At 36.5% G+C, this 15,180-nt stretch overlaps 1 protein-coding gene across 10 annotated transcripts in view; it reads left to right on the forward strand.

Annotated features, from left to right (window-relative positions):
- LOC129031676 (putative uncharacterized protein encoded by LINC00269) overlaps nucleotides 1-15,180 on the forward strand; it is a 378,338-nt gene that overhangs the window by 3,914 nt on the left and 359,244 nt on the right. For 2 of the 10 annotated variants that reach the window (XR_010122805.1, XR_010122801.1), the window contains exons 2-3: nucleotides 1,764-2,644; nucleotides 2,736-3,558. The exons of 5 other annotated variants lie outside the window; for them this stretch is intronic. Coding sequence is in view for 3 of the 5 variants with exons in the window: in XM_054478249.2 (XP_054334224.1) it covers nucleotides 1,764-2,057 (294 nt within the window). In the remaining 2 variants the exon portion in view is untranslated. Of the gene's footprint in view, nucleotides 1-1,763; nucleotides 3,559-15,180 lie in introns of those variants that run through there. 3 more of the 10 variants (XM_054478249.2, XM_054478250.2, XM_063647464.1) reach the window with 2 other exon arrangements.

Here is a 15,180-nt window from a genome sequence, read left to right on the forward strand (position 1 = left end):
CATCTGATATCTCAAAAAACCTTAATCTTAGGAAGTTATCCCTGCCCCAGAATCCTCATGTTGTACATTTATTTCTTTTCCTATATATATTAGGAGACAGCTGGTCAGTAGTGGGATGGAAGTCAAAAATTTTTACTTCAAATTGTCTTTTTCTTTAATTGATGCTTTTTTATGCTGGGAATTTGTTGCTCCAAAAGTGGGTCAATTACTAAAGTCATTAGACTCTCTTTCAATTTCTGAGATGTGAAAGAGAGCTGCATATTTTCTTACAGAAAATGCTAGATATAAGGCACAACCAAGGAAGGGGTGGGAGTTTTCTTTCTCTGTTGTGACTTCTTGATTCCTAGTTAAAGTCTGTGGGTGTCAAGTTGTTCAGTGATGAAGAGAGCAGAAAAGGCCAAAGAAGCTGGTGATTTGAGAACTTTACTTTGCAAACATTAGTGATAGGAAACTAGAGTTGAGGAGAAATTCTAAATTTGAAGAGAGAATTCCAGATTATCCTTCCAAACTAAGTATGTCCAGGAGTTACCAGCCTGAAGACCTCTACCACCACTACTGATGCTATTCTATAAAGGCAGAATGTTGTATGTAATGGTACAGGTATAGACTAACACCATATGGCCCTGATTGGATTCTTGAATCTGACATTTCTAGCTAAGTCATTGTCTTAGTCTATTTTATGTTGTTATAAAATAACAACATAATCCCACAGACTGACTAATTTATAAAGACATTTATTTAGGTCATGGTTATGGAACTGGAAGTCCAAGAGTATATGCCAGAATCTTCTGAGGGCCTGTGTGCTTCATCATCTTGTGGCCAGAAGAAATCTAGGGGGTTGAGAACATTTCAGGCAAAGGAAGCAACATGAATAGAGGAATAGAATCCTAAAGACTGTGGGCAGTTTGAGAGATCCACAACTAGTTCAAGGGATTGAGTTGGAGGTAGATGGGGACCAGATCATAATTGGTCTTCAGTGCAATACTAAGGCGGATGTAATCCCGGAAGCAATGAGAAGTAAGTGGGCAGATTTAAGCAGTCATGCCATTATCAGATTTGTGTCTTGGGAAGATCTTCTGGCTACAGTGCAGAGAACAGATTGGAAGGGTGTTGGGCTGCAATTGGATCAAGCAGTTAGGAGACTCTTGTAGTATCCATGAGGAAGAACACAAAGAGCCTCAACTAAGGGAAGGGGAGAGTTAAGGAATCAGCGTGACATAGCTATCCATGGGTTACTGACGAGGTAAAGAGGACAAGTTGAATCTTCAACTTCTAAATTTTTGATTCAGGATATTTGGTGAATGGAATTCCTTTTGCTGAAATTGGGAATCCAGTAAAAAGTGGATATTTGTATAATATATCCTATGTGGCAGGCACTTGGGTAGGCATTTTTTCAATATCTATTTTAATCCTCAATAATGCAGAAAATTGAGGTATTATTATCTTCATATCATAAATGAAAAAATGAAAGCAAAAAGAGGAAATATATTACTGAAGCTTCTGGGGCTAGATTTAAATCTGGGTCTGTTTGGTTTAAAACTAGTATTCCCTTTTTCATAGGATACTTCCTCCCAAGAGGAAAGCAAATTTAAGGAGAATGATAATATGCTTAGTTTGAATTTTGAATTTTAATTTAAGATGCCTGAAAGCATTCATGTGGGTTTTTTGTCCAAGAAGTCATTTGAAAGGTCTATTGCTCAAGAAAGTGGTTTGTGTGAGAGAGCAAGGTTTGAGATTTTTTTTTTTTTCTTTTTTTTTGACAGAGTCTTGCTCTGACACTTAGGCTGGAGTGCACTGAAGTGATCTCTGCTTACTGCAACATCCGCCTCCCAGGTTCAAGCGATTCTTCTGCCTCAAATTCCCGATTATCTGGGATTACAGGCATGCGCCACCATGCTGGGGATAATTTTTGTATCTTTAGTAGGGACCGGTTTCACCATGTTGGCCAAGCTGGTCTGAAACTCCTGACTTCAAGTGATCTGCCAACCTTGGCCTCCCAAAGTACTGAGATTACAGGTGTGAGCCACCATGCCCAGCCAAAATTTGAGAGTTTTTAACAAAGAGTTAAAGCCATTGGAACCCCTTCAACTGGAGTACAATGATGGGTTTTGCAGAGAGTGAAGAAGATTTGTGAAATTCCTGAAAATGCATGTAAATTCCTGAATATTTATAAGTAGGTTCTGTTTCCCCTTCAAGGGAGGTGAGCTTCTTTAGGTCTTTGAAGGAGTCTGTGCCTCTGAAAAGATCAAGGGCCACTAGTGGAGAGTATAAAAGAAAAAGGGCAAAAGTCAGAGCTCTAGGAAGTATCAATTAAAGGAGTAACCGAAGAAGAAAACTAGCAACAGAGACTGAAAAACTTTAGTCAGTGGGTAGACAAAAATCAGGAGAAAGACATATTTTAAACATCATGAAGATAATTGCTCAAGATTATTAGATGCTACACAATGGTCTTATTAAGGACCAAAAAGAGATCGTCATATTTGATGGGGCAATGGTGACTTTGCTGGAGGAATTTCAGGGGAACAGTAAGAGATGAAATTTTGATTACTGTGGTATTCAAAGGATGAAACATAAACCTCTTGAGGACAGATTTTTTTATCTGTTCACTGTTCTTAGGACTTCACTATATTCCTGCCACAGAGAGGTAATCAATAAATATTGTTGAAAGTTGAACAGATGAAGAAGTGGTGGCAGCGACCATTAATAACAGCTTTTCTTTGTTGTTCTATTTTCAGGCTCCATACCTACCTAACATCTATCTTCTCAAGAACGCTGCCAGGGAAGGAGTAGTTTCTGTGTTTCATAAACAGACTGAGACTCAAAGAGGCTAAGTAAACTACCTGAAGCCATATAGCAACACACAATGACAGATGTGAGATTCAAACTTGGATTTATCTGGCTCCAAAATTTCTAGGTTTTTTTTTTTTCCCACTACAACAAAACTAAAGAGAAGAGACAGAAGTGAATAGCTGTCTCTCAGTGGTTATTCTATTTTCCCTTATCTACATACATGTTTTCCTCCTTTCACTCTCTCTTGGTTTGTTCTTATCCTTCAGAGGTAAAGAGGAGCCTTCAGAGAGCTGTAAAGGTTGATCAAAGTACCAGATTATGAGATTATTCGGAGGCTAATATGTAATCTTTGGGGTTTCCTTTCTCATCTCACTCTTACAGCTGCCTGTATTAACACTTTCTGTTTAACGTATGGTCTTCTTTTTATTCTAGAAAACACTAGATCTGAATAACAAAAGATGCATACTTAAGCAAACTAAGGCATATATAGTTATCACTAAATGCTGAAACTGGAAAGAATATTGGATTGCAGTCTGCTTTTTCTGTAAAGACAATAGTATTATAAAACCAAAAGAGACAACGGAATATTTCCCACTCAACTAAGCATATCTAAAAGCACATTTGAAGTTTGGAGACAATATTCTGTGTTATTTTAGGAAAAGATTCTATAGCATTATTACCTGGTGGTAAGAAAATAACATGTAAACAAAAGGTAATAAGAATAAAAAAAATAAGTAAAAGTATGTGAACATACTAGACCTGGTTATACAATTCAGCTGTTGAGAATGTGTTTTTGAAGTTGCCTGCATGGTTGCTGCAAGAGTTCTTCAGTATTTAGTATATGAATACAGGCATATGCTCTGACCGTTTCCAGAAAAGCCAAGGCTACCCTGTATGTTCTAGCCATCCATTGTTAGGTGAAATGCATGAATGGTATAGAGAAATGTTGTGGAGAGTGAATGTTACATGCCTCTGAGATACAATAGAGAGGAAGCCCTTGATTTAATATTTTGGTTCTTAGTTTGATTGTGACTCATAGGGAGTGATACTGCCCTGGGCCTTTCTGTCTCCTTTGTATCAGGAAATGATTTGGTTTAGAGAAAAGCAGGCAAAGGTTTTAGTGGGACTCCCACCAGGATAATGGCCTTCTTTGTTCCTAGCTACTTCTTGAGATGACTATGGCTATCCTTTAGGCCCCAAGCATGTGGACAGAGTCGAGAACAAGGTTAAGGAGAAGACTTAAGCAAAATCTCTTTAGCCACTGAGCAAGAAGCACCTATAAGTTGCATTTTGTAAACTTAGAGGATTTGGTCTGTGGCAATCTAGCTACATAAGAACTGGAAATGCCTAGGTTTAAAATCGGGGTATAAAGCAACCCAGAGCTTGTTAGATATGCAAGATCTCTGGCACTATCCCCAAACTACTGTCCCAGAATATGTATTTTAATAAGATTGCTTGTGACTCATATGCTTAATAATGTTTGAAAAGCCCTGCTCCAGACTCTTGAATAAGATTGGCCAGGAGGTGGGAAAAGGGATGGTAGCAGTTGTGCTTGCAATGTACATAGCCCCAGATATATAGAATCAGAATCTATAAGAGTGGGGGCTTAGGAATCTATGTTTTAACAAGCTCCTCAGGGAATTTTTGTAAACATCGGAATTTGAAGATCACAGGTAAGAAATAAAAACAGTTCAGGGGAGAAGTGCAATATACACTATGAGCATCAGCTGTCTGTACTCTACAATTTAAAAATGACCTTGATAGTTAATAGTGAAAAGAATTATTACAAGAACATTTTCTAAATTTGAAATGTAAAGATCTAGGGAACATGAGCTCTAAGTTAAACAGATTTGAATTATCCTGTGATTTTATTAAAGATCTCTAGACATATAAATAATTTACAGAGAGTAGTGGTTGGAGATTTAGAGATTTTGGGTACGTGTGAGTAAGTCCATGTCAGAATAATGTCTTACTATACTTTGGGAAATAAAGTGAATGCTTTTGTGGTTTTAAAACCAAACTGGACTCTACAGTTTGAAAGTATATAAGGCAGGTCAATGACTGTTTCTGAGAATATCTTTTCATTTTCTTGGCAGTATGTCATGATGTTACTGGGTTTTTCAGATACTTAATTTTCATGTGTAGCTCAGGGATTAAAAGTCTTGTGCAGTATTCACAGGAACTTTTTCTGTATTTGTAGACACTGCACCATACTGGGAGACTTGGATTCGAATTCAGACTTTTCCTTATAGCTTCATGCAGATTACAATGACAATTCCTAAACATCTCTGAGTCTTTAAGTGTACATAAAAATACCCACGTAAGGGTTGTCATGAGGAGGATCCAGATAATATAATAAATATGAAATGCTCTACCAATTATGAAGCATTAAATAAATGCAAAGTAGTACTTGAATGCTTACAGCATTGGGCCTTCACTTTTATATTTGATCTTTGGAACCCCACTATAGCACCCATTTCCATAAAAATGACTCCGGTTTCACTAGGAGCCTAGTTACTTTTCCTAGTTAGGTCTTTTTTTTTTCCCCACCCCAAATAGCGTTGCCTGATAAAATACTGTACAGCTAGGTAAGTTTGATATAAAGTTTGATTTCATGTAAACAATTATTTCTTTTTAATTCTTCAGCTAAGACAGCGGGAGAGATGATTTATTGTATGGTTGTTATACTCGGCCACAAGTAAACACAGAAATAGTCCAGAATGTCACAGGTCCAGGGCAAAGGATCAAAATGGGCAGTTTTGGTTATGAGCAACGTGAGTCTTAGAGGTGATTGGTGATCAGAGGGCAATGAAGTTCTAGATCATGAGATAAGCTCTGGACAGTAGCATGCAGTCCTACAACTTGTACCAGCATCCCCAGCGTCTAGCATTCCATGTTTCTGCTCCTGCAGCCTCCATGGTGCAAGAAGCTAGTGGTTTACTTGGACATCTGACTAATCTTTCTTCTTTTGCGCTTCAACCTGCGCCTTCGCTTCTTCCTCCACTTGGCTCTTAGGGCACAGAGGTTTTCAAGAAAATGGTGCTAAGGCCGAGAGGACAATGAATAATTTTTTAGTATGACTGTGTCCCCTGTATTGCACAGCAAACTGGAAAATCTAACTCCAAGACCAAATGCTATTTACATTCATGCATCTTCTACTCACCAATCTCATCTAATTGCTTACATCTTCTATTTTGCCTGTATGGAAAAAGTCTGACTCAAAGACAGTAATGTAGATCTAAAAATGGTCTTGAGAGAAATTATTGCTATCTGAAAGCTCACATCTTCAAAAATTTTTACACTTCCTGTCTAGAAACAGCTCCGGCTTATCTCTAAAGATTGCTTAGAATAAAGTAGAGTCACTTAAGTACTTACTCTTTGGGATTATTTTTGATTTTTTTCATATTCTGTTATTCTGTTGACTTTTGATTATTCACTAACATCTCTTTCTCTGTCTCACTGTGTGGTTGTGGGAGTAGAAGGAGGGAAGAGGTGACTCTCCAAAATGAAATAATTCGAAAGCCACTTACATGTTGCTATTATGAACAATTCTGAGGCATTTTTGGTACAGCTTTCTCTTTCCAATTATATTTGGTATAGCAAATAATGCTATTAAAATATATAGACTTTATATAAAGAAAGACCACATCCTGATACTGAAGGAGAGGAGGAAGAAGGAAAGGTGGGAGTTTGCTGTGTGCCTAGTAGAAAGAAGGGCCATCCTGGGGAGCACTTTGCAGTTTCAAAGTACTTGAGGAGGGTAGGCCACAAAATGGGAGTTTAGCTGTACTAAAGTAAATTCTTAATGACACTTTCATGTGGATGCCCTGAAGTAGAGTGAGGAATCACACCAGGAAACCTGATGTGGGAGAGAGCCATGTCCCACAGTTTGACCGAAGAAAAATGTTGCCTTTGGGCTCACCTAACTCTGGACACTAGGTGTCAGTATACAGCAATGTAACGATTTTAGGATGCCGGGTGGATGTGCTGAATTAGTGGGGGAAGAGTTGTGAGATGGTGTTTCGTTTCCTGCTGTTAACACAGGTCCTCGATTTACGGTAGAGGTTCTTTCAGCTGTGATATTATGAATCATCAATAGAGACAGGAACTGTGTCCGAGTCACCTCTGGGGGTTTCCTTCATATTTTCTTTTTCTTTTCTCACTGGCTAGGACTGATTACTTCTTCACACCTCTGCAAAGTACTTAATTAGTCTCATCAGGCAGCCAAACTTGATAACTTTGTCCAATTTTAGATACAGAGATGATGAAGGTGTTTCATTGGCAGTTGGGGCCATTAGAGGGACCCCGCAGGGCAGAGCAACATTGCACTGAGGCGATATGAGCTGAGCACAGGGGTAAGGGTATATTTCTGGACTGTGTGCTGCTGTCACTGAGAACATTTGCAAATCTGCTGACACATTACAGTGGGAATATCCCCTGGATGCGTGGAAGGCCCAGTGCCCTGTCATTTGAGCAGTGCAGGCACGTCACCAGCCCATGGGGATGTCAGTATTCATGCTGCTCTTTGATATAAAGTTCGCATTTTCTATATGGTTTGATGATGTTTAGTGGGATCAGTGATGCCTGTTTGTTAATTGCTTACAGAAGATTTCAGCTTAAAAATAAGATCTTGGATCAGGTAACATTCTCTGTTTTACATTGTATTAATATTTCTGAATTCCAAGGAAATTACATACATATCAGATGGTCTTTGAAACCTTATTCTTTTCTATTATTTTTAGTATTCTCTGCACTCTGTCTTGTATTTCTGCCCTTTCTCCTGCATAAGTAAAACAGAAAGATTTAGTTCGCATTTGAGGATGAAAATTATCAAGCCTATATTCTCAATGACAATCTGGGATTTGAATTAATTTTAATATCCAATTTCTGTCTCTCTTGCCTTCTTTACATGTGTGACTTTATTTTCAGCTATCTTTTAATATTATTCACTCTTAGTCACACCAACTATGCTTATCCCTACCTAAGTCTTTCTCATCTTGTTATCACCAGCTGGTAAATTCTTCCTGCTTCCTTCACTTATATAAATGTGGTTGCTTTTTCAATATTCAGCTCCAAGCCATCTCCTCCGTGAAGCTATCTGGGTAATTCACAGTAATCTGCTTTCCTGAATCGTAGAGCATTGCTCAGTTTAGCTCATGATTATAACCTAGTCTCAGTTGCTTTTTAATTAGTTTGCACATGTGTACATATACACACACATGCACACACACACACACACACACACACACACGACCAACTAGATTACAAGCTTTTCAAAAGTGAGGGCTGTACCCCAGTGACATCTAGTAATATGGTGTGTATTATATATACATTTTCAATAGATAGCCATTTTTTGTTTATCTCTTTGATTGCAGAGGCTAAAACATAATAGGTATCTAATAAATGTTGAGAGATCTGAGGAACTGATTTAAATTACTCTGCTGAAGTACTAGATCTTTGATAATATTAGATTGTGACATTTGGTGTGACAAACCTGGTAGTCATTAGCATATACCTTTGCAAGTGCTAGCTCAAGTCTTATACCTTCCATGACAACTTCTCTAGGCTAATACAGTCCTCATTGCTCCTCCTGGTCCTGAATTTCTCCTTCTCCTGTTTCTGAACTCCTAAAGCATCGTACATCTACATTGGGCAAGTGCCTTAGGACTACATCTGTAGAATGGGTTTAATAATAGTGCCCATCTAATTGGAACTATGATAATTAAATGACTTAATATGTATAAATTACTTAGAACATTTCTGGCATATTATAAGTAATCAATAGGTGTTTTAGTCATGGTTCTCCAGAGAGGCAGAACTGATGAGATATATGAATTAGCTCAGTTGATTATGGAGGCTGAGAAGTCCCATGATAGGCGTCTGCAAGCTAGAGAACCAGGGCAACTGGTAGCATGGCTCACTGCAAAGTGTGAAGGCTTCAGAACCAAGGAAGCCAATAGCATAACTCTCAGTCCAAGGCCAAAAACCTGGGAGCCTGGGGGTTGCTGGTGTGTTTCCCAGAGTCCAAAAGCTGAGAAGGGGAGTTGTAACATTCAAAAGCAGCAGGAAGGTATCCTAGCTTTAGCAGACAGAGGAAGATTTTGCCCTTTCTCCACCCTTTTATTCCATCTGGGCCCCCAGCCAATTGGAAGGTATCTGCCCACATTGAGGGTGGATCTTCCCCACTCACTTCAAAGACTCAAATTCTAATCTCTTCTCAGAACATTCTCAGAGACATACCTATGGTGGCCTAATAATTTTAATCAAATGACAAATCACCTGGAGTTTCCTTTCAGCGGAAGAGTGAAGGACTTTAATTTATCACAGTCTAGCTGGCGAGATTGTGGAGAAAAGGGAAAACTTATACACTGCTGGGAGGAATGTAAATTAGTTCAGCCATTGTAGAAAGCAGTTTGGCAATTTCTCAAAGAACTTAAAACAGAATTAAGATTTTATCCAGCAATTCCATTATTGGGTATATACTAAAAGGAATATAAATCATTCTACCGTAAAGACACATGCACACATATGTTCATCACAGCAGTATTCACAATAGCAAAGACATGGAATCAACCTAAATGCCCATCAATGGTAGACTAGATAAAGAAAATGTGGTACATATACACGATCGAATACTATGCAGCCATAAAAAAGTACAATATCATGTCATTTGCAGCAACATGAATGAAGCTGTAGGCCGTTACCTAAACAGAAAACCAAATACTGCATGTTCTCACTTATAAGTGGGAGCTAAACATTGGGTATGGACACAAATAAGGGAACAACAGACACCAGGGCCTATTTGAGGGTGGAGGATGGGAGGAGGGTGAAGATCCAAAAACTACCTATCAGGCATTATGCTTATTACCTGGATGATGAAATAATCTGTACACCAAACCCTGTGACATGCAATTTACCTATGTAACAAACCTGCATGTGTACCCCAAACCTAAAATTTTTTAAAAAGTCACATATTGAGGTAAAAAAAAATACAAATAATTTTCATTAGAAAAAACTTATCCCAATCTACCTTATACCTCTTCACATGTAGTATAAGAACCTCACAACAGGGTGCTTCCATCTCTTTATCCTGACGGCTGCTGTTCTCATGTATTTTACTTCCATGTTTGCTGTGTATCCTATACTACACTGCTCTCATTTTTGCTTTAAACAGTCGATTCTATTTTGATGATATTTTGTAAAATGAGAAAATTGTTTTTTTTTTACATTCCCCTACATACTTACCATTTCTGGCTTTCTTTAATCCTTTGTGTAGACTTAATTTTCCACCTGGTGTTATTTTAGCTCTGCCTAAAGAACTTCCTTTAGCATTGTTGCAGTGCAATTCCTTTGGTGATGAATTCTCTTCATTTTGTTCTTCCAGAAAAGTACATTCATTCTTCACATTGGAAATATATTTTTCTTGATAAAGAAATGTTGGTAGACAATATTGCCCCCTCTCAATACATCTGGCTTGCATAGTTTATGATGAAGTCTGCTGTCATTCTTCTCTTTATTGCTTTGTTTGCAGTGTGTCACAATGTATCTTATTTTTATGGCTGATCTTAAGATTTTCTTTTTATCATTAGTTTTTGGCCATTTCATTATATAGTGCTTTGGAATCTAATACCATTCTCAAGCTTTTGCTTGATACCTTATATATTTGGTTTTTGGTTTTTAAAATTTTGTTGTTGTTGTTGTTATTGTTTCATCTTGGCTGGTGGGAACATGAACAATTCCTAGCGCTCTGTGAGCCTCAGGAATATTTCTGACTACTCCTTTCGTGTGGTTCTTTCCCAAGCTTGAGTCATTTTCTCTCATGCATCCACAGATCAGTACTTAGGCAAAACCTCCTCCAGACCCCACTGCAGATCTCCAGAGTTCCTTTTTTGTGCAGCTCCTTCATCTGTGCTACCATGCCCCACGAACTCCACCTTTTGTAATATCCCTGAATTCTAATCTCTCTTTCTTCAGCTTAGAAATACTGCCTAACTCTGTGCTGTTGCCTGGAAACTGCCTACAGGAAGTAAGATCGTGCAGGTTAACATCTCATCATCTGGTTTCTTTCTCCCAGGGATCACAGTCTTATAATGCCTCTTTTCAAATGCCTCTAAACCAGTGTTTCCTATGTTTTGTCTGATTTTTTTCTAGTTGCTTTCAGCATGTGATGGGGTTCTTTTTAACTCTATTTTGACTTGAAATGAAAGTGTCCATAGAGATGGAGCCAGTTTCTTACTTCCTGACATCCTATTCCTAAAGACTGATAGAATACTCCAGAGTTTGTGATAAAAGAGAATAGCCATTAAATTAATGATAAGATCAGTGCATATATGAATACTCCAGTAATTCCCAGGTAATGATAAATAAAACAATCACAAAGAGCTGCAAAATTAGAAAGCTATTTGAACTTTGAATCAACTATGTTGAAGCAACATCATGAAATACAGAGTCTTCTAGAGACTCTGTAAAGTCATAGAATTTTAGAAAGTGTTGTTCTCATTATTTCAGATGCAGTAGTTAAAGTTCAAAGAGGTAATTACATTGCTTTCTGGCAGACAGTTGACCAGAAAGGCTAAAGTAGAAATCATAAGCCAACTGCCTTAATGGTTTGGGTAGTGGTATAGGTAAATGAAAAGGCAGCTTTAATCTTCTGACTTCAGATTAAGAGATTATATATTTAACTTCCTAATAGATAAATACATTATTGCCTTTCAATTCATTTTTGTTTAAAAACAGCTTCTTCTAGAATTCTGCTTTGGTGTATTGCTTTAGAGTGGGCACAAATTCCCAAAGATTCCATGAAGAATTTAGTATATAATCTCCCTTAGAAAAAGTACAGCATTTTTGTGAGCAGAATAATAATATTCAGAAATGATATAAAGGTACACACAGGAATATGTGTGTAGCTTCAATATCTATAAGGGATTATAATTTTAACATTTTCTTTTTATTGGTCTTTTAAGGTGTTTTGAGTTTTCAAATAAAATTACTCTCTATTATTGTGCACTTAGAGATACTTTTCTAGGCAATAATATGTAAATTCATTGCCTTTCCAGGCTGTGCTATGGTTTCCCTTCGTGACATGAAATAATATATTGGGAAGATTTTTCTGTTTTGTGGCAGTTTTAACTATCTTTTAAAAATGGTTAAAATTTCCAGTTGCAATATCTTAGCGTTAAATTATTTAAAAACTGTTATGAAGAAATATATCTCAGGATTAATAGAAAAAATTTCTTATATTGGCCAATTTCAAATTTAACCACAATTCTTAATACATTTCTCTTTGACATGAATTTATAAATAGCAATTATAATGAGTATGGTTCTCTAAATCAAAGAACCTGTTAAAACCAAATGATCCAATTACAGGTTTATATTAAAAATGAATGAATAAGGAAAGCTTTTTAGCTCCTTAAGATGCTATCATTCCTTTTATAGAATGTCAAGATTTACAGAATATCAAGAAAGTAATCAATCTTCCTTTGAATAGGCTTGTATCTTCTCTTTCTCTCAAATTTCTGCAGACTTTTCATTTGCTAGGGGGAAAAATGGAAAGCTACGGGACAGTGAAAGATAACAGTTAACAATTTCCAAAGGATTCAAGGATGTAGAAACAGAAATGACTCAAATGGTCATCACACTTCAAATTCCATCACAAAGGCTGAGACGCTGTAGTCCTGTCCTGAACTGGTCCTAATGATTTAGTGCTCGATTCTAGACTTGCACATAGGTAAACGTGACGACATTATAGTATGTCAAATGAAAATAAATGCTCATGAATGGAAAGAACAGTGAGATTTTCAATAGTTTTTGTACTGACTTGTTTCCCTCTATTTACTTTACTTGACCGCCCCCAAGAATAGTCAGATGACATAATTTGAGTGAACAGATACGTAACGGAGACAAACCAGATGGCCAATTCCTGTGGATTTATGGGACAATTCTGCATATCTTCAGCAAATAATTTGTTCTTTTCAATTATATTCAAAGCTTACATTCTCTTATGCTGTATATTTTATTAGATAATAGTTTTTCTGTGAAGATAATATCATTAGCTGAGTTGCAAAAAATAATTCTAAATTTTAATATATACTTTCAAACTATTTTTTTCATTCAAAACTACTTCTGAGGAAACTCTTACATGAAATTAAGGTTAAATATTTTTATATTTCCTGACTTTCAATTTATTACCTATCTTCAAATCAACAATTAACTAATTGATTTACCATGTGTTATAGACAATAGAAGTAAAGGGAAAGTGTGAGCATTTACAAAGCCAATTGAAAGAGACATTTAACTGGAAAATATTTTGAGCATTGTGTTTTAACTTACTGCTCTGGAGGATGAGGATTTAACTCTTTTCAACTTCTTTCTTCTATCACGTTTAGTCCACTTCAGAACCCACCCACCTCCCAAGATAGCTATATGACAATTTGATTAGACCAGTAATCAGGGTTTATATTTCTATGACTATGCAATTGCTCATGAATGAGCTAGGTAGCATACCATTATCTTTTTTTCTCTTGACAATATTTTGTTCTCCTTGAAGTTAACGAGGGCCTGGTTTTACTGTCATTTCTTCCTTTAGTTTTCTATAATCATATCATTTTCTTCGACCAAACTCTCTCAATTGTGGAAACATCTTCTCAAAACTTTTGTACACATTAGGTATTTTGTCACCTTCACTGTCTTGAAGAAATCTCTCCTGAGACTTTTGACCTGCTCCAAACTTAGATTAGTTGTTTTCTAGGTCTGGTGTGCAGTTGTGGGATCTTTCTTCATAAGCCTTCTCTTTCCTATATCATATTCTTGTTTCCGAAATTTCATATCTTCCTTCTTCTTATTCTTGTGTTGGAGAAGCACACTCTCCACTAGCTTCTTGAGAAGGCTTGCATAAGAAGTAAAATTTTTGACATTTATGTACTTCTGAAAATGTCCGTATTTTACCTTCACATATGATTTTAATTTTTACTGCATGTAGAATTCTAGGTTGAAAATAATTTTCCATAAAAATTTTGAAAGCGTATTTCTATTGTTCTCTGATTTCAGATTGGAATTAGAGAAATCTCTGCCATTGTGATTCTTGAAACTTTGTTTGAAATTCCTTCACTTTAAATTTGTTTCTGGAATCTTAAATTTTATTATTTTTATTATTATTAATAATTTTTTTAGAGATGGGGTCTCCCTTTGTTGCCCCAAACTGGTCTCAAACTGCTGGGCTCAAGCAGTCTTCCCATCTTGGCCTCCCAAAGTGCTGGGATTACAGGCGTGAGCCACCATGCCTGGCCTCTCTGGACTCTTACTGGATTGTCTAGTTCCTACTCACCCTCCCCCCGACCAACTGTTTTACAATTTCATAGTGATGGCATTTGGTGTGGGCCTAATTTCCTTCATTATGCTTAGTACTCACTGGATCCTTTCAATCTGGAAACTCATGTCCTTCAACCCTATAAAATTTTCATGGATTCTTTCCTTGATGATTTTCTTCTCTCCATTTGTATTTGTCTCTGAACTCCTATTATTCAAACAGGAGTTGTATTGTTATTCTAATGTTTTTCTTTCCTGTTTTCCATATTTTGACTTTTTCTCTTATTTTTGGAATATGTGCTCAATTTTTTATTCCAGCCCTTCTATTAAGGTTTTGTTTTGTTTTGTTTAGGTATGAAAAGAATATCTATTTAGGCAAAGAAATTCCCACAAATTACAAATTTTAAAAAGGTGACAAATATAAACATTATTTTTTGCTATGCTTTTTGATAATTGTTGGTAATTTGAAATAACAAAGTAGATTTATAAGGATCATAAAGGCAAGTTAAGTATATTATTCTGCTATTGGCATTACTTGTCAAATCCAGCAGTCAATTTATTATCTCCTCTTACTCAGTTGTTCTGCAGCATTTGACAGCGGTGACCACTGCATACCTCTTGACACACTTTCTTCTTCAGCCTCAATGACACCACAGTCTTCTGGTTGTTTCTTCTACTTTACTGGTTGGTCATGCTCAGTGTCTTTTGCTGGCTTCTCTTCCTCTGCTGAACTTCTAGATAACGGGGAATTTAATAATGTGCCGAGAATTTAATCCTAGACCGCCTTCTCTTTTCTTATTAATCATGTAGGTGATTTTATTTTTTTAATAGAAACTTTATTGAGCTATAATTCACATATCGTGAAATTCACCATTTTAAGTTGTATAATTCAATGTTTGTTGTACACTCATCATTACTATCTACTTCTATTTATTTATTTTTCTTCAAAAATATATTTTTATTTTTAAATTTTTTTTACTTGAAAAATCATAATTATATACATTTGTGGGCTATGATGTAATGTTTTTATATATGTATTCAATGTGAAATGACTAAATCAAGTTAATTGACCTAGCCATCACCT

This window comes from Pongo pygmaeus, chromosome 11 (assembly GCF_028885625.2).
Source record: "Pongo pygmaeus isolate AG05252 chromosome 11, NHGRI_mPonPyg2-v2.0_pri, whole genome shotgun sequence".
In the NCBI taxonomy this organism is placed as follows: Eukaryota; Metazoa; Chordata; class Mammalia; order Primates; family Hominidae; genus Pongo; species Pongo pygmaeus.